Source organism: Plodia interpunctella, chromosome 5, assembly GCF_027563975.2.
Source record: "Plodia interpunctella isolate USDA-ARS_2022_Savannah chromosome 5, ilPloInte3.2, whole genome shotgun sequence".
NCBI classification, from domain to species: domain Eukaryota; kingdom Metazoa; phylum Arthropoda; class Insecta; order Lepidoptera; family Pyralidae; genus Plodia; species Plodia interpunctella.
This window is the reverse complement of record NC_071298.1, coordinates 11546510-11568706: the sequence shown is the minus strand read 5'-3', so window position 1 is coordinate 11568706 and position 22197 is coordinate 11546510. Positions and strand designations below refer to the sequence as shown.

The 22197-nt window shown below is 39.3% G+C and overlaps 4 protein-coding genes across 16 annotated transcripts in view; 1 reads left to right on the top strand and 3 right to left on the bottom strand.

The window, feature by feature from the left end:
* The window catches only part of Sec16 (Secretory 16), a 35782-nt gene extending 22839 nt beyond the window's left edge, over nt 1-12943 (top strand). For 9 of the 10 annotated variants that reach the window (XM_053745987.2, XM_053745989.2, XM_053745980.2 and 6 more), the window contains 6 exons: nt 6761-6886; nt 7398-7550; nt 8955-9064; nt 9615-9700; nt 9979-10097; nt 11213-12943. In XM_053745987.2, coding sequence (XP_053601962.1) covers nt 6761-6886; nt 7398-7550; nt 8955-9064; nt 9615-9700; nt 9979-10097; nt 11213-11272 — 654 coding nt within the window. In that variant the 3' untranslated portion in view covers nt 11273-12943. Of the gene's footprint in view, nt 1-6760; nt 6887-7397; nt 7551-8954; nt 9065-9614; nt 9701-9978; nt 10098-10737; nt 10771-11212 lie in introns of all 10 variants that reach the window. The other variant, XM_053745986.2, reaches the window with a different exon arrangement.
* Nucleotides 12944-13640: 697 nt separating this feature from the next.
* On the bottom strand, nt 13641-16387 carry LOC128670388 (trypsin zeta-like). The gene is made up of 2 exons (XM_053746017.2): nt 15464-16387; nt 13641-15136 (listed from the first exon to the last, which is right to left on the bottom strand). The coding sequence occupies exons 1-2, from the start codon at nt 16264-16266 to the stop codon at nt 14779-14781; spliced, it is 1161 nt and encodes a 386-aa protein (XP_053601992.1). The 5' UTR covers nt 16267-16387; the 3' UTR covers nt 13641-14778.
* Nucleotides 16388-16409: 22 nt separating this feature from the next.
* LOC128669741 (U11/U12 small nuclear ribonucleoprotein 35 kDa protein-like) lies at nt 16410-17991 on the bottom strand. The gene is made up of 4 exons (XM_053744814.1): nt 17919-17991; nt 17636-17766; nt 17007-17145; nt 16410-16585 (listed from the first exon to the last, which is right to left on the bottom strand). Exons 1-4 carry the CDS (start codon nt 17989-17991, stop codon nt 16410-16412), a joined length of 519 nt encoding a protein of 172 aa, XP_053600789.1.
* Nucleotides 17992-18674: 683 nt separating this feature from the next.
* Nucleotides 18675-21687, bottom strand: LOC128670386 (uncharacterized protein). Of its 4 annotated transcripts, none has more exons than XM_053746014.1 (2): nt 21440-21687; nt 18675-21358 (listed from the first exon to the last, which is right to left on the bottom strand). In XM_053746014.1, the coding sequence occupies exon 2, from the start codon at nt 21323-21325 to the stop codon at nt 19964-19966; it is 1362 nt and encodes a 453-aa protein (XP_053601989.1). In that variant the 5' UTR covers nt 21326-21358; nt 21440-21687; the 3' UTR covers nt 18675-19963. The 4 variants fall into 4 exon arrangements, with proteins under 4 accessions (XP_053601989.1, XP_053601988.1, XP_053601986.1 ...); XM_053746013.1 differs by having other exon boundaries at nt 21500-21687; XM_053746011.1 differs by having other exon boundaries at nt 21521-21687.
* Between the last annotated feature and the right edge of the window lie 510 nt (nt 21688-22197).

Sequence of the window (22197 nt, the reverse complement as noted above, 5' to 3'; positions counted from 1 at the left end):
GCCCCGAACTGACAACACTAATACGCCTGTACGTGGTGCCCTGGATAGAGTGATGCGCCGTCGCGGAGCTGCAGTGGTAACTCCCCCTGAGGAAGCTGACAAGTCTCAGTTACTTCCCTCTGTACCAGATTTGAACATGACCAGCCTCAATGACACTCTGGAAGTATCTGAGGTACAAATCCTGCTGCTAGAATTACGACAGTTTAGGGAAGAGTACCGTGATGATCGAATAAAAGATAGGGTGCAAATGACCACGCTAATGGAATCGATGGAAAGAATTAGTCAGAGGCAAGATGTATGTGAACAGAAGTATGATACGTTGTTTCAGCGAGTCGATTGCCTTGAAACACAACTGAGAGAGCAGTCGAGAGAGTGTAGCAGAGCCACTGGAACTGATGTCGAGCAATCCTTGCTGAGTTCAATTGCGGAATTAAAGGCTGAGATGAATGACCGCGAGCAGGATTTATTGCTTAATGAAATCGAAATTTCATGTATTGAGGAACAGCAAGGAGAGAGTCTGGGTCACATAACCATCACAGTGGCTGACAAATTAGGGATCAACATAGCTGATGAAGATATTGTCAGTGTTACGCGTGTAGGCCCACTATCAACTGGTCAACAAAACGCAGCTGAGAAGCTTGTTGGGTCCCGTCCGCGCCCGATCGTGGTCAGACTAGCTCGCCGCGCCCTTCGAGATCGTCTACTGCAGTCAGCGCGTGTGCGTCGTGGTGCTACAACGGAGGGCATGGGGTTGCCTGGCCGTCCACGCGCTTTTTACATCAATGAGCGGTTAACAAAAATTAATAGAAATTTATTTCGTCGTGCACGTGATATGGCTTCGCGTTGCGGTTGGCGATTCGTTTGGACCCGAAATGGCCGCATTTACATCCGGCAGCGTCAGTCTCCTGACGCACCTCGGCACCGCATACGAGATGAACAGGATCTCATTCGAGTTTTTGGCCCTGAAACTGTTGGGTCATCTAATTGAAAGTGACCGTCGTCTCCTGTGTTTCATGTCGCTTGTATTATTATCACTTTATATGTCAGTTTTATATTTTATTGTTATTAATTCGAGTAGTGCTATGTTAATGAAAGATCCCAGATCATGTGTCCTGTTCCTTTTTCAGTGCGCCTTATACATCTCAAACATGTATACTCTTAAAATTTATTATCATTGCCTTTTTTATGGTAAATTTATATATTTTTTTGTTTTCATTAAAAAAATACAGTCAACTTATTTATGTTTGTTATGCCTTCTATGTAATAATGTAATGTCTAAAATTAGCTATACGCATAAACTTATACTTTTTGCCTTATTTTTATTTCGTATAAGTGCTGCAGTAATACAAAATATATTAAGCAATTCTGTGAACTCCGCGTTTAGTGTGATCAAATCGTTGTCTGATCTTTTCTTCGTCTCTTTTAGTTACACTGCCATGGAAATCAAATCTTCATTATCACAAAATTTTTTGTACACCAGTTTGTACAAGTATAGTACTTATTACCAGTGATGGTTCCGAAAAGTAAACAGTTTAAACTAGGATTATATAACCCCGGATCATTACCTGCAAAATATGATGATTTCCTTCTCGCTATGGATCGCTTTCAACCGGAGATTATTGCAATTAATGAAACTTGGATTAAAGATGGTGCAGAGGCTCGAGCGCCGGCTCCGCCTGGATATCGGATGCACACTGCGGCCCGCCCCAAGCACATGAAGGACGGTTGTGGGGGTGGCCTTGCCTTTTATGTCAAAAAACATCTTCGCGCACGTATCCTTAAACATCCAGAGGCTGATATTGAGCAGATGTGGTTGTCTGCGCGAGTAAATGGACACACCCTAGCAATTGGTACGGCTTACAGATCTCAATGGGTAGACGCTGATAAATTCATTGATGCGTTAACGGAGTCCACGGTATCTTTTTCAGATCACGATTACGTAGTATTTCTCGGTGACATTAATATAAATATGCTTAAATTGTCCGAAACAAATACCATAAAGTTTTATAATTACTTAAGTTGCATGGATCTTAAGCAAATTGTCGATGAACCTACTCACTTCACTAGTCATTCGGCGAAACTCATCGATGTGGTGTGTACAAATGCCCCTGTACGTAATGTCTCGGTTATAAAAATTACTGATAGTGATGAGGGTCATGCTATGGTAAATGTGGAATTACAAATAAAACAAGTAAAAGTTCCTCCTAAATATACGTACTATCGACCGCTAAAAAACATAAATTTGGTAGATTTTAATAAGGATTTGCTGTCTGTTGATTGGGATTCTATGTGCTATCTGTCCAACGCGGATGACATGGTTGACACTTTCAACAATTATGTGCTAGAATTGTTTAACAAACATGCACCAGTTAAGAAGTTAAAAATTAATTACAATCATTCCTTGCCATGGATAACAGACACGTGTAGACTTATGATGGAACTCCGAGATCGTGCACGCAAGAAGTACCATCAAACTAAATGTGACTCAGACAAGGAGTATTATCACGACCTGAAGAATCTCGTTCGTAAGAGCATTGCAAGCGAAAAGACTGCTTATTTCAATTATTATATAAATTCCCAATTAAATAACAGTAAAGCATTTTGGACTAACCTAAAACAAAAGATTATTGTGGATCCTAGTAATAATGACATCTTACCCGATATTTTCGACAATCCTGATGACATAAATGAACACTTTCTTGACATACCTAATAATAATAATAATTTTAGTAACTTATCCCATCTGACATATTTCGAATTCAATAGATTTAATAACTCAATTTTCAAATTTCATTCTGTATCTGAAGAAGACGTTGCAAGATATATAATGTCGATTAAATCAAACGCAACTGGAAATGACGATATCAGTAGGGATATGATACTTCTGACTCTTCCTTCGACATTGGGTATCATTACCAGGATAGTGAATATCTCGTTGTGTTCGGGTACGTTCCCGCGGCAGTGGAGAGAAGCTTTGGTTACTCCTATACCTAAAACCAATAAACCTGGCAACGTTTCTGACCTGAGACCAATAAGCCTTCTACCTTTTCTATCTAAAGTCTTGGAGAGAGCAGCGCAATTGCAACTATCGAAATACATAGAGGATAATAAAGTTTTACCATCGCTTCAGTCCGGTTTTCGCAAGGACCGTAGTACTACAACAGCTTTACTAGACGTTACTGACAACATTCTGGCCGAACAGGATTTGGGTCGTGGTACTATTTTGTCTTTGTTAGACTTCTCCAGGGCATTCGATAGTATTAACATCTCATTGTTACTTTCCAAGCTCACTTTTTATGGACTAGACCATCAATCTGTTAAGTGGTTTAACAGCTACTTGAGTGGTCGAAGCCAACGAGTGAGAATCTTGAGGGAGGATGGTTCTTATCTCGTCTCTGAATCAAAACCTGTTGATCGGGGAGTTCCTCAAGGGTCCATTCTAGGACCCCTACTTTTTATTATTTACAGCGCCGATCTTGTAGGTGTAATTAATCACTGCAAGTATCACTGTTATGCTGACGATGTCCAGCTATACATATCTGGTACTCCTGACGAAATATCCATACGAGCACAACAAATGAACGATGATCTCAAAAACATAGCAGACTGGTCGAACAAAAACTGTTTGGTTCTGAATCCCTCAAAATCAAAGTACATGGTCCTCGGAACTAGAGTTCAAGTTACTAAAATTATCGATACTGGTCTCAACATCGAAATACACGATAAGCCAATAGATAGGGTCGACGAAGCAAGAAATCTTGGGATCGTGTTTGACAGCAAGCTTCGATTCGAAAATCATGTCTTGGAGATTGTAAGAGGTTGTTTCTTTCGTTTGAAGGTTCTGTACAAGATACGATACCTTCTCTCTGAAAAGGTTCGCACAAGATTGTGTGAAACGTTAGTTTTATCGCGGCTCAATTATGGGGATACTGTCTACGGACCGTGCCTTTTGAAAAGAACTCAGCGTATGGTGCAGAGAGTTCAAAACGCGTGCTGTAGGTTTATTTTTGATATCGCACCTAGAAGCCATGTAACTCCGTACCTGAACGAAGCCTCCATGTTAAACATGAACTCGCGTAGGCAACTACACTTGTCAACTCTGCTTTTCGGAGTAATAAAACGCCAAAAACCGGAATATCTGTACGCAAAACTGAATTTTTACTCCAGAAACAATCAGAGATCGTGCCGACCGCAATTACTACTATCCCGACATAAAAGTGTTGCTTTCAGGGGCAGTTTCCGTTATCAGGCGACCAAATGTTGGAATAATATTCCCCCACCATTCAAGGAAAAATCCAAATTTTCATTCAAAAAACAATTGCTCTCTCATTTGCTAGAAAAACAAAAGATTAATAATCCAACGCGCCGTTGCCGGTAGCGGCATTATTGCTTGATATAGACAGATCAACAAAATTCTCCATTTTATTGTTGCGTCTCTTTCCTGTTTCCATGTAATGTTCTATGTAAGTAACTTTATTGATTTACTGATTGATTACTCTTCTTGTTTGCTCTCCACTTACTGTGGCTATGGCTGAAAATCAACGCGTTGCTCCCCTAGGAGCAACATCATCGTTGAGCCATGACCTTTTTGTATTGCTGCAGCACACATACACATTTCTTATGTGTAATTGTTATTTACCCGTTTATTGTGTCAGTTATTTTTTTGTATTAACATTGATGTATGTGTGTGTACTGTGGCTACAAATAAAGTTTTTATCTATCTATCTATCTATCTTAAAGATAATTAGAATTTTAAAAAATGATTGATTCGCGATTGTAAAATGAAAAATTTGCTCTTGTAGAAATCACAAATGTTCAATATTATCACATCGAAAATATATAGAAATAGTAATGGAACTCGAAATTAGATTTTTTTCTGGTCAAGATGATGTCCACAAAAAATATTTAAATGTATTTATGTAGATTTATTAAATTAACATTTACGCCTGTGATTATTGATCTAGTTTATGTTCACCGTTAATGTTTTGTGATGTTTCAGTATTCTAATTTATTCGTTGTAAAATTATGAATCTCTTCTATTGGCAATCTGTTTTATTGGAAAAATGTCAAGCAAATATAAATATAGCCGATGATATCTCAATGAAATTTTGCTTATAGTTATTATTAAATGTTAAAGATAATTACATTTTTTTACTGTGACCCCTCAATTGATAATATAAAATATGGAACACCATGTTCAACTGCAGACTTTTTAAATAAAGACTTGAGGTAATGTATCTACATTCTTATAGAATTATAACTGCGACTTGCCAGCCGTCGGTGATGAGTGAGTTTGACAATATAGATAGTTTGATTGATAGTAATCTAATTTCCAATAACCCGAGACAACAAACTAAAAGAGCAAAATAATGAAAACCGTAATTCATCGCTTTCTATTTCACACACACAACACACAAAACTTCCCAGTTATTTCTAACATATAACATAAATTTCCACTCTCACAGGTCTACAGCGTAATGGTAAATATATTTTCAATATTTAATCATCACTGTAATACGACCGCGTTTATGAGCCTGCACCATCGCATGTTTGAAGTGCTAACAGTACTTCATTTAAAATTACGTAACGCCTAACGAGTTAAAGTGCTAAATTCGTGCTAGACGCATTTCATAATTCGTATATTTTAACGAATCACGATTGCGTGCGTTATTTGGATATGATCATTTCAAACCTAGGGTCTACTGACCAGATATTAAACCTATTTATTTTTATAGATATTAAACCCATTTATATATATTTATAACATGCATCTGTAAAAAAAAACACCTTTTTCAAATGTTGGCGGCTCATAAACGTGCTGAAACCGTGGCACGTTTGATGTAGTTTCAAAATAGTAACTAGTCGATTTATACGAAACCGCTACCAACCACAAGAATATTTCCATCAGCATACATTCATTCAGCCACGTGAGATATAATTATTTCATACACATTGCAAAAGACGACAAGCGGTAAATGCCAAATAATATAAAAGCGTTCTGTGCCATGTCCCACTTCTCCTGCTGTCTTTCTAGCACACGTTTCTCCTTCTTGTATGAGCAAAATGGAAATTAGGGCGATGTCTATAGTTTGCTGTCTACAATATTCTCTGTACGTATCTCTAAAGCGGACATTTTAAAGCTTACTTTTCAATGAATTCTATTTTGTTGGTTTGTAGCGATGTGGTATAAATCGGCTATGTTGTACACACTGGCAGCCTCTCTCCAAGCTGATCTAACCGACCGCCTCCGAAGACAAACCCAGGCTTTTTAGCAGTCGACGTAGCTTGTCTTGATGTTCCGTGGAACCTGTCAAAAAGCAGCTTCTACCAGATGTCATGTAGTAATATAAATAAGCTGCAGTAATTAGTATATAATAGACATAATCTTGATGTCATGTATGTCTATCACACGAAGTTTCTATTATACTGCTTAATATAATAAAGCTGAAGATTTTGTTCGCTTGGAAAATCCAGATAATCATAATAAGATTAATTTTAAAAATGGGTATAAATAAACTTAATATTATTAAAACACAATTAATGGCAAGGACTTACCTCTGCTTCTCTACAAAATTGGTTTTCTAAAGCCCAGTTTGCACTTTGATTAACGTTGAGTACGAGTGTTATTACAAAACCTGTACTGGCACTGATTAGTGCGAGTCCATATAGATATACACTAATCAAAATGCGAACCGGCCTTAATAACTAAAATTACTATAATTATGATAGCCACGGTTTATAATAGTTAAAACTTCAACAGACCACGCCGAATTCGAACGGTGACAATGTGGACGCCAACGCGCCTCGGCCAATGATCACTATGCCGGGGGGGAACGGGGCCGCGAGGTTCAACAACCTCGACGACGACAGGCCGCCCAGCGCTGATGTGAGTACTTAAGTAGGATAGAACCCTCTGGTAAACAATTCTTAAGTATTATAAAAAGAAGGGGGGATTTATAAATGTTTACAAAAATATGTTGTAATATCTGTAACAGTACTAGAAAAGAAATAAATATATGTTTCTCATCAATTTCTCGGTGAAAAATGTTACTTGCACAACACACTGGTTGTGACGCAATATATGACGCCATTTTCTGGTTTGTTCCCGCTGAGTCACACCGCGATTTGTAACACATCGGGAGAAAAAAATCCCGTCGTGTAGCAGTGTCCCGGTGAGTAATACTGTTAAATGACACTCCGTATTTCCTTCAGTAATACCTACGAAGATTGTATTGTAATACAATCGAAATAAGATTCAGATATAATACTAATACACAATAAAACACTCGTATGTTTCTTTCATCAGTTGTTCTAAAATAGCACTTACTTAAGTAGACATATTTAGATGTCTACGTGGGTACTATATTAGATTTGAGCGACACGAGTATTCCTCTCAGCAATCTGAGCGCGAGTCGGAGCCGCCCCGGACGGCGGCCAGCAAGGGCAGAGAGGACGGCGGCAAGCGCTCGGGCTGGCTGGGCGGGCTGCTGGGCAAGCTGGCGCTGCGCGCGCCGCAGCAGATGATCCTGCCCGACGACAGCGACCCCACCGTGAGTGACCGCCGCCGCCGGCTGCTGGCCTCTGTGGGCGGGCCCGTGCCTACTCTGCTGTAGACGTTCCAATACTCTATGCTTCCCTATCCAGTATCTACCCTATTTTATCCTAAACTTGATGTTGCCCGGGGCTTCGCTCCCGTGGGAATTTTGAGATAAAATATAGCCTATAGCAATTTTCGATAATGTACCTTTCTAATGATGAAAGAATTGTTGAATTCGATTCGGTAGTTTCGGAGATTACCCGCCTCAAACATACACTCACAAACGCTTACCTCTTTATAATAATAGTATAGACAAGCTGTTGTGAGTGACGTCGCCCGCTTGGCGGTCACTGTCGGGTAGCCATTCTCCTTTGTAAATGTTAAAATACTCTATTAATATCTGTATGCTTTCCCATTTTCCTTCCTTATATATCTTTATATCTTATATCATCGAGATACGATACCTATAAATTCATCAAGAATCGTTCACCTTGATATTTAGTAGTTTACTATAAGGCAGATACATCAGATACTCTCTTGTATCTATTTTTCCTACTCTTTAGACATAAACCATCGACTTCGAAAGGTAAATAAAATAAATAAAATAATAAATAAATTGTTTCCCCCTATACAACAACTCTATTTCTAATAAGGCTGTGTAATTATATGTCCCTCTATTCTTCCACTGATTCATGTTCTATAACATGTTTAAAATTTGTTACCTTTTTTGCCGATCGGAAAAAAATAAATTGTTTAGAACTAGACATATTGTATTCGATATATATATATATGTATTTACTTGTTGTGTTGATATATTATGTGTATTATTATTGCTAGCCCCCTACTCGCGCGGTAGTTGTCTGTATTTCTTTTATGTGTTCAATTGTATTTTTATTCCTTATATTTACTTGGTTTATGTTTTTATATACGTATTTTATTTGTATATTGCTTACTGCTTGAAATCCTGTTTATCTGGACTATTATATATATTCATTAGTTTTCGTCAAATATATCCGTACATATGTATGTTATATAGTGTTTTACAACCATTTTTCTATACTATATTTCTTCATATTTCTTAGATTGTTGATTTTGATTGTCCATAATTTAATTCAAGATTTTTTAAAAATAAATATATTGTCAAACTCGAACAAAAAGAAAATACAAGATGGTGCAACGTACCTCATCCATATCACGCGTCATAATATCAAATATATATTGGTTACAATGTTTATTGGAATAGATATTGTAGTGTTTTTTTTTTAATTTCATGAAGACACAATTACCAAAAAATGTGTGTACATAATGTGAAATAATACATATACAATATTGATATTTAATAACATAACGCGATAGTTTAAAATGTGAAGTGTTTGGTGAACAAGCTGACTGTTGACTGTTGGCGGTGGGCTTGTAGATCGTGTGGGACGAGCAGAACAAGCGCTGGCGCAACAAAGATGGCGACGATGACGTCAGCGGCCCGCCCCCGCCCCCGCCCAAGATTACCCCGCCCGCGCTCGCCCTACAGTCAGTACATTTATATATTACGACATTAACTATTGTTCATATATTTATTCAAACTTCTCACATCAAAAATCAGCTGTGTTTGTATTAATTTATAAGTATATTATAAAGGTCATACAAAGCACGCTTATAACGCACCACTCGGCGTACTTTGTCAAGACAGCGAGCAGTCCGTTAATTTGTTGTCAATGTAAAGTATGTCTACATGTGACGGTTTAAAGCTCACTATTCATTGAACGTCATTTTGCCGGGCGGCAGCGGTGCGGTAGAATTGTGTTATGACTATAACTCATATAATATATGAGTTATGAGTATATTATACCTGCATACTATAATATCACATATCGATTCATATCACATATCTGGATACGGATTTTTCGCTTAAATAGACTTATATATTTATATACTTATAGATAGCTTAAATAATTACAGAAAGTGACAGACAATAAAATTACAAACCACTTTTTTGCTTAAAATAGATGTCGAAATTTCCATATTTAGGTAAGCAATTTTAGTATTTTATTAGTGTATTTAATGACTGCGCCTCCCCCAGACGTAGCTCCTCCCCGCCGCTGCAGGCGCCCGCTGGCGCCGCGGCCCCGCCCGTGACCAACATATTCAAGATGCAGAAAGGAAGGCGTAAGTGTTTCTCTAATAAATTGTATATAGTACACTGTATACCGAGATATGAAATTCTGATTTTCCGAATGAACCTATGCAAAAGTACATACACAATTTAAACAGGTAAACAATACAATGGCGGACTTATCCCATAAAGGAAACTCTTCCAGACAACGTCCTCATTTATTTTCTGCACATTATTGACATACTGTAACTAGTTTCCTCATGGCTGAGGATCGTGGTCATTATATGGAACGAAACACACACAAGGACTATAGTATAATGTATCTCCCCAGACATAAAGAAGTCGTACGTGGACGTGCTGAACCCGGGCGGGGCCGCGCGCGCGGCGCCCGACGCGGCGCCCCCGCCGCCCCCGCCCGCGCCCCCCGTCTCCTACTTCGTGCCGCATCAGGTTCGTATTCCGAACAAATAAATATCCGTGCATACATGCATGGTTTAGGTTATTATTCAAATTTGCATGCATTTGTACGAAGAAGAATACAGAGTACATGAGAAGAGACGGACATAGAATAAAATAGAAAATCACGCGGGCGAAGCCGTCCTAACACAACACGCATAATCTATGAGTATGAAGTGATACCAACAATAAAAGCTCGTATCAAAAACGCATTTTATGAAATACTTGTTTGACTTTATTTTCCATCCACATCAGTGTTTGTCAACACATAGGTATTTTTATATCCTTCTACCGTAACCGAAACCCCGTAACGTATCCCCCCCCCCCCTCTCAGATCATCGAGTTGCCGCTCCCGCCCCCCGACCACCCGCCAGGGGTATCCGTACATTACTCATTACAAGTTTTTATATAGTTTCGTCACCATTTCAAGCGTTTTCTAATATAGGGTTTAAAGAAAGGGATACATGTATTTAATAGAAAACGAAGACTGTTCTACTTCTCTTTCTTATGTATATCTGCATCCCTTTCTGTTGTCTCTTGAATCTTAGCGAGTGTAGCCGCTCTTTGTAGTATTTATTACGCTATTAAATTTGTAGATCGATATTGATACTTTTATGTGTACATGCTCTCGAAGGATATTGACAATTTGACCAACGGTCACTAACAGGTAACATGGATCATACTCACACTGGTTGTTTAGTCGAAGACACTGCTTGTGTAGTCCAATCTTGTGTAATCAACTGTAGCACATTATAATATTTGATATTTGTTAGTATGTCATTAACATTACTTCCAAAAATACCAACTGTTTGTCTATAACATTTTATTTCTATGTAGTGATGTCGTTATTGTAAGCGTAAAATAATATTTGAATCAGATGTACGTATAAACCTGTCAGATGTACGTATAAGGCTTTTGTACATCTTCTATGTTATTTTAAGGTTTTTTTAATGGAAATAAATAAAGAGGAGTGCCAGCCCGAAGGACATTTTCCTCATTTATTTTCTTTACTTATAGACAGACTGTGGGTATTTACATTATTCTTAATATTTCACAACAGTCCCCGAAAAATAAATACAATTAAATTTCTGTTATTTTTTCACTTCCAGAGCGGCATCTTCGACCCGTCGCAGGTGCCTTCAGACGACTACCACAACAGCGGCATCTGACGCAACCCCCCCCCCCCCCCCCCCCCCAGCTTACCAACTAAGTGTTAATTAGTTGTGACTAGTGACGACACAATACGATTGTATTCACCAATGTTAGGACCAGGGAAACACCGCCATGTTGAAAAGAATTTTCTCTGTTATGTCATTTTGTGGAATACTTTTACTTTGAAAAATAAAATAGGTATATATTGGCGTCTGACGTCTACGCAGCAACTGCCATCTAGCGGCCGTATCACCAGAGAACAGATCAGTCAACTAGATAAGGCAGTCTATGTTGAAATGACACGCGCCAATATTGCAATTTACTTACACAAAATGTTGCGTAACCTATAAAGGCGCGCGTCATGAGACGACGTATGCCGAATGTGAAGTCGGCTCGAGTCGACGCTGGGACCTCGCCTGTATGAAATCTCGCTTTATCATGTTGTCTCAAGGACATACCATCTTATGCTTAGTCTTTATTCCAAGTTCACACTATTATACTTTGATTATAGAAATTATTATATGTAGTCTATATCTGTTTTTAGTCTCGCCAAACTAATTTCTTTCTAAGTAACAGTGTTTCACAAGATGTTACTAAAGTATTATTAATTGGCAATTTATAATGGCCGTTTCTATATATTACTGGTCGAAGTGTAGTTTTAAATTACCAATGTGATCGGGTTGTTAGGTTTATATAATTTTCAAATTTATATTAATTTTTCATTATCAAATTATTCGATTTATTTATCCATTTCAAATGCTATTTTACGTGTAAGTTATTTTTAATTTTTCCCTTCTATGAATTGTGTTTCTTGACGATAGAATCGATCTTGTCGCTTCGAATGTGCAATACGGGCCTTAGCAAACACAAAAAAAATATCTCGTAGAGAAAAAAAATCCTTATTTTCTTCTTATCGAATGTGCTATTGCAAACAACTGGTGAAAAAACACTGGTGTCCGATTAAATTCACGTCGCCTATAGGCATCTGACATGACATTACATCTATAGTTCTAAAATGTACGCGCCTTTTTACTTCTACATTTGTGCTTGGACGAAAATCCTCATTCAGGTGACAACCATTACTACTTATCTAGTTGGTTGAGGTCAAACGACCATTACACACTGGCGTTAAGAGTTTCCAAACTGCCTAACGCCCTCTAATTAATCCAAAAAATTACGGTATTCAAATAAATATGTCTATTTATCTAGATGCAAAGGTTGAAGTAATGCCAGGATATTAAAAAGCAATTTCAAACCATTCGTCCACCCTACGAACCGGTGCAAATGCGCCGGATAAACGATTGTTTACCTATTGTGTCTCGACGACCGGTTAACTCGGTGAGTAGGTGATAAAAATGAATTATGAATGTCTATATTAGCGACAGGCCCAAAATCTCTTATCTCTATACCTATCTATATATCTATCTATAGTGGACAATAAATCTATCTCAAAATGTTTGTTTAGTTGTCAAATATTATGTAAAATATCGCGATGTACAGTTAGCTCCAATTTGTAAAGGATTGTAGTTAGATGAAGGTCGGTTGTATGATATTGCCTTAGTACCGCGGTGCCGGTTGTGTGTATATTAGCTACGGCGTGTCTCGGCAACGTATTTGGAAATGTATTATAATTATATAATTCAGAAACTCGCGGATATATTTAATTAAACTGTTTATGATAATGCTTACAGGTGGTTTTATTGTTTTTGTGATTATCCTAACGCTAAATGTGGGACGTGTGTGTGGATGTTAAACAATGACGCCTGAAACGGAGGATTTTGAAGAAATTTGCAAACAACAAAGACAAAAAAATATTTGAAATATAAAATTGTATGGAAATCTTTTAGATATCATGTAAGTATGCTGGTACGCAGTCTTTAGTTTATTTTGCCTTTGGTTAATATGCATCAAAAAACGGACATGATTCAGATTAGGGACGTCAGTGATATTGGGATCCGGTGGGGCGGTACACTGCAAAAACAAGTTGACGGTAGAGAAACACTCTGCTGTCGGAGCTGCAGCGTCAGTCGCTCGCGGCCACGGTCGCTGTTACACGACCCGAAACGTTAATACATTTTAATGCAACGTAAAAGTTTAAAATTAGTTACGAGAATTTGTTGCCCGTGGTTCCATCGCGGAGTTCTACTGTTCGTTCCATGGGCATTTTTTCTCTTGTCGTAGGTAAGTACCTTTCTTTGACAATTCATATTTGTTATATGAAGATGCGTTTGTAATTTCTCGTCAAAACGGTGTATTGAATTGAGGTAGTTTTTGGTATGCAGAAGTTTGGAAAGCTAGAGAATGACAAGACTACTTTTTAGTAGCTAGTAGGGAGTAGGTACATACTTTACATATATACCGTACCTTCTAGAAGTATAACAGAAATTAAATAGTAATAAACTAAACAATATTTACTCCAATATCACATAGCATATATACATAGGTAGTAAAATTCACGTAAACCAACACACGACCGGTCACTCCTATCCTTACACGCGTTAGCTTTGATTGTGTGCGTCGTACGTAGTAAATATATAAAAACTTAGCTTTCTAGACGATCGTTTCTGTTCACAAGGAGTTTAATTAGATTTCAAATAACCGAAGGCTCCAAAAGCTACGCCGTGGAGTCGTTCCGCAGCAAAAATTTCCTCTGCGCGTCTTTCCACTTCGAAAAATACTTGAACTTCAACGACTTTCCTTTGGAATCCTTCCAATCCAGGGACGGCTCTTTAAATTGCACGTTATCATCATTTAATTCTTGCGGTCCTTCCTGCCCGCTATTTGGTAGCTTCCATCGCAAAATGGGCGGTTTGGCGCCCTCATCTTCGGTCGTGTTGTATAGTGTGTCTATCGATTCGAATATTGTTGTGTTTTCAAAGGCTGTACTATTAGCGAATCGCAAGGGCATCGGGTGCATCGGCGGAGGGACTTCGGTAGCGTTGTCCTCGCTTTCGTTGATGGCGGCCATGAACAGCACCGCGAAGGCGCCTAGCGTGGACACCACCAGCCCCGCCATCACCAGCGAACAGATCAGCAGCAGGAAGTTCATCGCACATATCTCGCGATTTTCAACATATTTCGAACGTATTGCACTGTCGGGTGGCTAAATATTTTTTTGCGGCTTCATCGCTCGCCTAAATGACTTTGCTAATGTCATAGAGAAAATAAATTCGTTCTTCTTGATGTGACTGAGCGCGCCACAAAGTCACAATATTGCTTATGTCTTTGTTACACTAAGAGCGGCACGGAATCGGAACCCAGTACATTCGCCACTATTACATCAACCAACATAGAGTTCTATTTCACTTCATAATATAGACTTTACTCTTTTTGGACGGCCAAATGTATTTTGAATTAAGATTTTGAAATTCTTCTCTAGGCAAAGGATTAGCAGCCTGAAATTTCATAACTTCAGAATGTCTCAATTATTTTCAATATATCCATAAAAACTTATAAACTTTTGTGTCTATCCGACGTGGGATAGAGTAGCTGGCATAGAGTTAACCGCTCCGCGCCGGCGGCATCACGCCAAGAAGTCGTCGTCGCCGGCCAGCAGCGCGTCCAGCCAGGGCCGCAGCAGCGCCACGTTGACGAACAGCGCGGGCTCGCACGCGGCGCCGCACGCGGCGTTGTCGCTCATGATGCCGTGCAGCGAGTGCGCGCGCAGCAGCGGCGTGCCCGCGCAGTAGTTGCAGGCGGCGCCGCGCGCGGACACTGCGCCTGCGCACAGCAACCGCGTGCCGCAGGAGCCCTGCGGCGCCGCGTGCGGCCGCAGCAGGTGGCGCGGCGCCCAGCGCTCCGCGGCGCCGCATTGCTTCGGCGACACCAGGTAGTTGGACACGCGCCGGAGACTCCGCCCCGACGGACCTGACTCTATGGCTCTGGAACAAATCGAGTTATTTATATATGGAAGAAAGAGGTATTGCTGAACTCTAGAGCCACTTTTAGCTGCTATAGTCTATGAGAAATATCTCCAATTTATAGCCCTGAATATAATGAAGTGGCTCGCTTGTCAATTTGACTCACAATTATACCTACCTGTATGAGGGAGACAAATATTTTTGTAAATACAAATACACGTATGAGATGAAGGTGTCATTGCTAGGGAGGATGAGGCATACGGAGCGTATACAATCATATTAGCCATAGAATACTAAATTTTTTCGAACAATTGTTGCATGAGACGTAAGAGTGGTAAACAACAGTACCTATATCCACCAAATCCAAGGATCTCAAGCTTCTCACCAATCGGCGTGAAGAAGTGATCCAACAACGAAGAGAACTCCACAGCGCTCTTGGAGCCCCTCACGAGCCTGTCCTCGCTCTTGAGCGCGACGAAGTCGTAGCTCTTGTTGCTGCCCTGGTACCACGGGTGGATGAGCACGTCCGCGACCGCGTGGGTGCGGCCGTGCCGACTCTCGCCGTAGCCGTCCATCATCACGAAGGAATCCAAGGAATCGACCTCCTCGATCGCTTCTATACAACTGGCCGCAGTCACCGCCCAATAGTCTGACACGATCGTCAAAATACACCCAAACGTTACATCCTGAGGCGGGCGCAACTTCACCAGCGCCAGGATATGATCTTCATATCCCTTCGCGTCTTCTCCGTCTGATAAATACGGCAATATATCATTGAAGTTCACTAATGTCGTTGTTGAAGCTGGTAGATGCACTCCCTTGAGCTGTTGTTCCAAAGCACGTGACGCTGCATCGTCGTCTTCGTAGTAACGAGTTACGGCTTCGGTCGGCGCCTTGGGGTCCCATGTGCACTTGACGCCGGGCGCGGCCGGCGCGGGCCCTTCTGCTGGCGCAGGGCTTCGGGGCTCGTCGTCTAGATAGCTCGACTCGTCGATTTCCTTCTTGTTGCACGCAATGAAGTGTAGCACGACGAATGTTAGGAACGCGATGAATAGGATAAGGAGTATGGCTTCTAGGATGGTGAGGAAGGTCTCGGTCTTGGTGAAGGAGCGGCTCCAGCGCCCTAGCTCCCTGCAGCAGCGTCCGCACATGCTGCGGCGCTGCTTGTCACCTTGACTGAAGGCACGGCCTACCTGATTGTGGCAGTGTGGCTGAAGCCGGCCTCACCACAGAGTATATAGTTAGTGAACTAAAAAGTCCAGACTATATAGGCGTGGCAAAAATAAAACCTTACCTATGAGAGATAAGGCTTTCTGAAGGGCCTATCGCGACCCCCGAATCGCAGCTGCCCGGCCTCCTTGCGCCCCCCGAACCCGCCCCCCAGCCGCCGCGGCTTCCATCCGCTTAACTTCCGCTCCGCCTCCCACTCCACTACGATCTCACACCCATCAATGTATTCTTTGTGCATACCTGAAACCAGTTTCTGTCTGATCAAATCATACAATACAAAACAGAATGTGTTGAAATTGAGAGGATTACAGCATTCTGAATCTATTTTAAGTGTTTTGCACATAAATATACCTTTATTATTTATGAGGGAAATATATTTTCACATTCACTCCAATAAAGAAGGCTTCTATATCTTTATCATGACCTGTATCATGTGTCTCGATGATCTTTATCATGTTTCACAGAGATTAAAATACATGGCATAGAATATTTATAACAAGTAATGATACACTATAACTTTAAAATCTTCTGGAACTACAAAACTACTCAATCCCCAAAATTCTTTTGAGTGTGATACATACAATCATAAGGAAGGTTGCATGTTGTCCCAAACTCCTGCAAAGCAAAGCAATTAAGACACTAGCAGTAATTTCATATTTACTTCTGTGGGCTTTGTCCGCTGCACTGGAACTGTCAAACTCCACAAAGGCATACTGTTTAGACTTGCCCGTGACAATGTCCTTCACCAGGCGACACTTGACTATTTTACCAAACTTGGAGAATTCTGATGATATGGTGTCCTGGTGAGGAATACACAATATAGATATAGGCTATACTTAAAAATAATCATATTTTATGTGTGACATTATACAACAACACATGACCATATAAATGTAACCACTGACTGCGGAACTTGGCTCTAATGCAGATATGGTCAAGTTTGTGCCAAATTTGTAGATGCTCAAAAACATTTACTTCAATTTTGCTTTTATTAGTGGGAACCAATAATTGGCTGGTGACTATTCTGTAAATATAGCTGTTGGTTCTCCAAATAATAAATAAATATTTGGTTGGCAACAGCTAAGTTAAAAATATAGGAGAGAAAATATAACTATGATAACTTAATAGTATATCTACATATACAGATAGTTCTACATCAAAGGTGGTGTAACTTTGGTAAGGGTTAATACAAAAATGAATACATTTTTAGCATAGTACTATAAAACCAAATGTAATGTTAAGGGTTAAAAGTAAACTGCAAATGTAGATACACTATTGGTAATGTTATACCTGAGTAGTTCTTGGATTTAGACGGCCCACAAATATAGTGTGACGGGGGTCACCGGTTACGCGCTTGTCTGGCTCGTACTGCGCCCAGAGAGCGCGCTCGATCGCACGGTCGTGGGGCTCCGTGTCTGTACCTGCAGTAACACACACTTGCAATTAACCTACACTATTTTTAATAGAATTTATTATGTCATGAATGAAAAATCATGAAGAAAAGAGGTCTGGGTGAAGTAATCACTCTAATCTAAACCTTTAATTTTATATAATTTATGTACCAAAAACTCACCATCAATAGATCCAATCTTAATGGGATCGTATTCAGTGGCATATTGCTGAAAATGAACTTTATCACGGCTCATTGCTGGAAATTTAAATGCTGATAAATTTGGAGTGCAATTTAATTAATTTTAAATATTTTTTTCTAAGTAATCGGCACCACTGTTTTGTTTACATACAGTAGTTAAATAAGGTAGGTACACTTTACACGATTTGATTTGTTTACTTCTTTGTTTGGACGATATGACATGACATTGACATAAACTCATCCGATTTTTTTTTATATTAAGGCTCAGATCACTCAAATGACCGACTCATACAAAAAAATCGTAACATTTTAATTAGTACCTACCTATTGTTTATCTAGATTAGTACCTACCTACCTACTATCTAAACACATTTCAGACACGCGAGGATGCCCAATTAGATACTTTGTCGTTGTGGGTCCAACAGCGCTGGAAGTAGAACCTAAAGCCTCGTGACATACAGCACTTCCTTGATGCTTCAACAACGGTTATCATTAACTGCGTGTAATATATTCCTCAAGCCTGCTTATTTTCAGACATTGCAGCCAATAACAATACTGTTGCTGCAATTATTTTATAGATGATAGAATGTGTCTTATGTGTCTCAGTCGATCAAGAGAAAAGGCTATAAACTAGAGATTCTTCTCACGTGATACCTACTGTATCTATATCTGGTTGAGTCTTCAGACTGATAAGAGGCATACAACACGATGACGAGTGGTAAATAAAACCAAATAATATAGGTAGTTAAAAAAGCATGTTTACACTATTTATGTTCTGGCTAAACTGAAAAAATAGCTTTAATACATAACTCTTCATATTGCAACACTTATGTGCACAGCTATTTTACTCCAAAGTTCGTATGGTGTGGCTCGCTAGTGATGATGACAGGATCTATTGCACAAGAGTTCTATACAATTTGTGTACCTACATATAAAAATATACAAAGTATCACATTCAACACAAAGAAATTGAGTACTAGAAAGATTCAAAATTATCTAGATAATTGTCATAATAAGAAACTGATCAGTAGGATTCGTATTTTCTAAATTTATATAAATGAGTTTGATAAATATTTAGTGGAAGGGATGATATACTAGAAAATTAACAATAAACATACTGTGCCAAACTTAACAGAAAAAAGAAAGTAGGTAAGTATTATGTTATCTACAAGGACAAATTTATCTTATGAATTCAAAAATGAAGTTCGCCTAAAATTGTGACCATTGTATAATCTTTAGCTGTAAGTGGGCCTATAACTAGGATGCTGTAAGCCGGAAAAGGCATGCTAATTGTATTATTAAATGCATTGGTAACACAATATTGCTCTTAAGACAGCACAACCTTTGCTAAATCATCACATGACAACAAAATTATTTAGGCATAGCTAGTTTACAATACTTTAACATGTCTCTTGTCAAATTTACAAATGTCACAAGACTTAAATTTTGGGCAAAAGAGTAAGATCTATGTAAACCAAATTAGGACATCAGCTCAGCATACGTAAATAGTATAAACTACTGTACATAATGTTAGCTCACTTTCTGCTAGTAAAAATATGTGTGTAGTCACACTCCAGCCACATTGTTTGTGGTCACGGCTATAACATAGCCATTCATTGGTGATCTCATTCAAAACTGAACCCAATCTCTGATTCATGATGAGTGTAGTTTATAATTTTCAAGACAAAAGTTTTGACATATTGACACCAACATATATACTTTATGTTTTAACAGGTTAAACAAATAATACAATAGGTATATGTATTCATGTCATAGAAATAGCAGGTGAGATCATGCCTCCCTCGACATGTTACATTAGGTAAACACTAACCTAAACCTATGCAAAATAGCTGTCCAGACCAGTGCGAGGGATGTCCAGGAGTTTCTCCACATTTGATACAATTTTTACATAAGTTAATACAATAAAATAATGGAATTTTTCAGTGACATTATTAACATGTTCAAAGGTATGTCTCAATGCTCACAGTCACAGTAGAGTCCCGAGTATAAGGTCATTCATGGTCTTGCTAATTCAGAGATGGAGACTGGCCTTCATCCCACACCACATCGATGCTGGGCCATTTGGTTTGTAAACAAGTGAGCATGGGGTCGGTGCTGGCGGCCCGCATGGGGCACTCCAGCAGCGCGGCTCGGCCCGTGCGGTAGATGACGCGCCCGCCCGGGTTGCTACGTGACAATCCATTGTAGTGGTGCAATGTGAAAGTATCAGGGGCCCCCCTCTCACATCCAGGGAAAAATTCATCCATGAATGCACTAAGTAGTATTATACCCAGGTTCTCAGAGTCTAACTTCCTCCTCATCAGCTCCACGTATTCAGGTTCACTCACTAAATCAGCTGCACACAAAACATCTTGCAGTGCAGCAGAGGGAATGAAGTTATTGCCTTCTGGATCAAATGACCTGAATATGCGCTCTGCTGATTCTCCTGCAGTCTCGGGTGCAGCCAGTCTTCTTTCAAGAGAAAACAGCACTGTCAGATGTGTCTCAGACGCTAGAACCCACACTGGATGCTTAGGATTTTTGTAAAATGAACCAACTGTGCAATATTGCATATGTTCCATAATCGTAAGGAAACCAATGTCATTTTGCTTTTCAATTCCTCGAAGACGCAATCCTCCCACCACTTGATCATGATCCCACACATGAGCGACAGCCCGTCCTGTGAGCATGAGGTTAATGAGACCCTGAGAGCCATACCCATAAGTCGAGTGTATCAAAGGATCTGAAAGCTCTGCAAGTTCAGCCTCCACTGTGGCCACACCCTTGCTAAGAATTACACTATACAGGAGTAACAGAACACCATATTTGTCTTTCAAAATTCTAATGTTTCTTGTATAGAATGCTTCAACTTCAGATAAAGTCTGGAAAGAGTGCACTTCAATCCGGCGGTGAAAGTGTTCTATAGCATCACATGGCTGATCCTCCACACTGACACTGTGGCTGGCGCTAGCATCGGCTTCTGTCTCACTCTTCCTGTGCACTGCCACATTATACTTAGGAGCTAGACACTGGCTTAATATTGTACACACAGCCCTAACTAGCAAAGAACTGCACTTTTCCGAAGTCAAGTCTTGAAAACTGTGACCTGGGGTTTCCGATAATAGAATCTTCAGTAGAAAACCCTGAACTGGTGCGATGGCAGCGCAAGGTCCGCCTTCTTGTTGAATGAGAGCGCTAGGCTCTTCTGTGCTGAACTGGAAACCCTGCGCCCATCGCCTGAAAACGTCCTCCTTGACATTATCTCCCCACAGCAAACGCCGCGTCTGCGCCAGTTCGCGCTCAAGCCCTGCACTTCCAGCACTCATATTAACTCTATTTCCTAATGCTGCACTTGAAGTACTTGTATCCTGGGTCCCACCGTACAGCATTTACATACGCAGCCTATTTATAATCCAAGTATCCTGGAACAGAATTACATATGTGATTTAGTAATGTTGTTGGTATTGTTTTACAACATTAAAGCCGTAAAAAGGCATTATTACAATGTAGGAAAATTCTAGCAATGTTTAGCTTCAGAAAGATATCAACCACGTCGTACTCACTACTATAACATAACAAAATACCTGATAACTATTTATAATTATTGAATATGGGAATAAACATCTGAGTCACTTCAAATAACATTATAAATCTTTAATTAGTCGGTAATAAAAACTTTTCATTAAATAGAAAAGAAATGAAAAGCTTACGACATAAAGGCTGCCATTTTTTTCCGAAAAAAATAGCAACATTATCAATTCCTTTTTACGCATAAATGTTAGCATGCATCAAAAACAAAGAGGTACCTACCTATTTTAATCAATATTGTAATTTGAGATAACTAAAGTTATTTTTAAAATTTAATAAACTTATAATCATAGATATATTGACAATAATTATAAACCATTAGTAATTATTTATGACAATATTAATATATCATTGAAATTTCTGCGTCAATCAGAGAGACTTTTATATTAAATAGCAGGTTAGATAGTCATGTCGTCTCTATTTATTTCGCTTTGAAAAAAAGAGAAAGAATTCTGGGAAGGGAGTTTATAATATGGATTCTAAAAAGAGTGGAGACAGAAAATATAAAATAGAGAAGTATTTGAAAGGGACACATACATTAAACATACAAATTTAAGAAGCAGTAATTAACTATTAATAATATACCTAAGTATTTCATTTTCAGTGTATCTGATAAAGCTAAAACTATGCCAAAACAAATGTATTATACCAATACCTGGGCGCTGGCCTACCA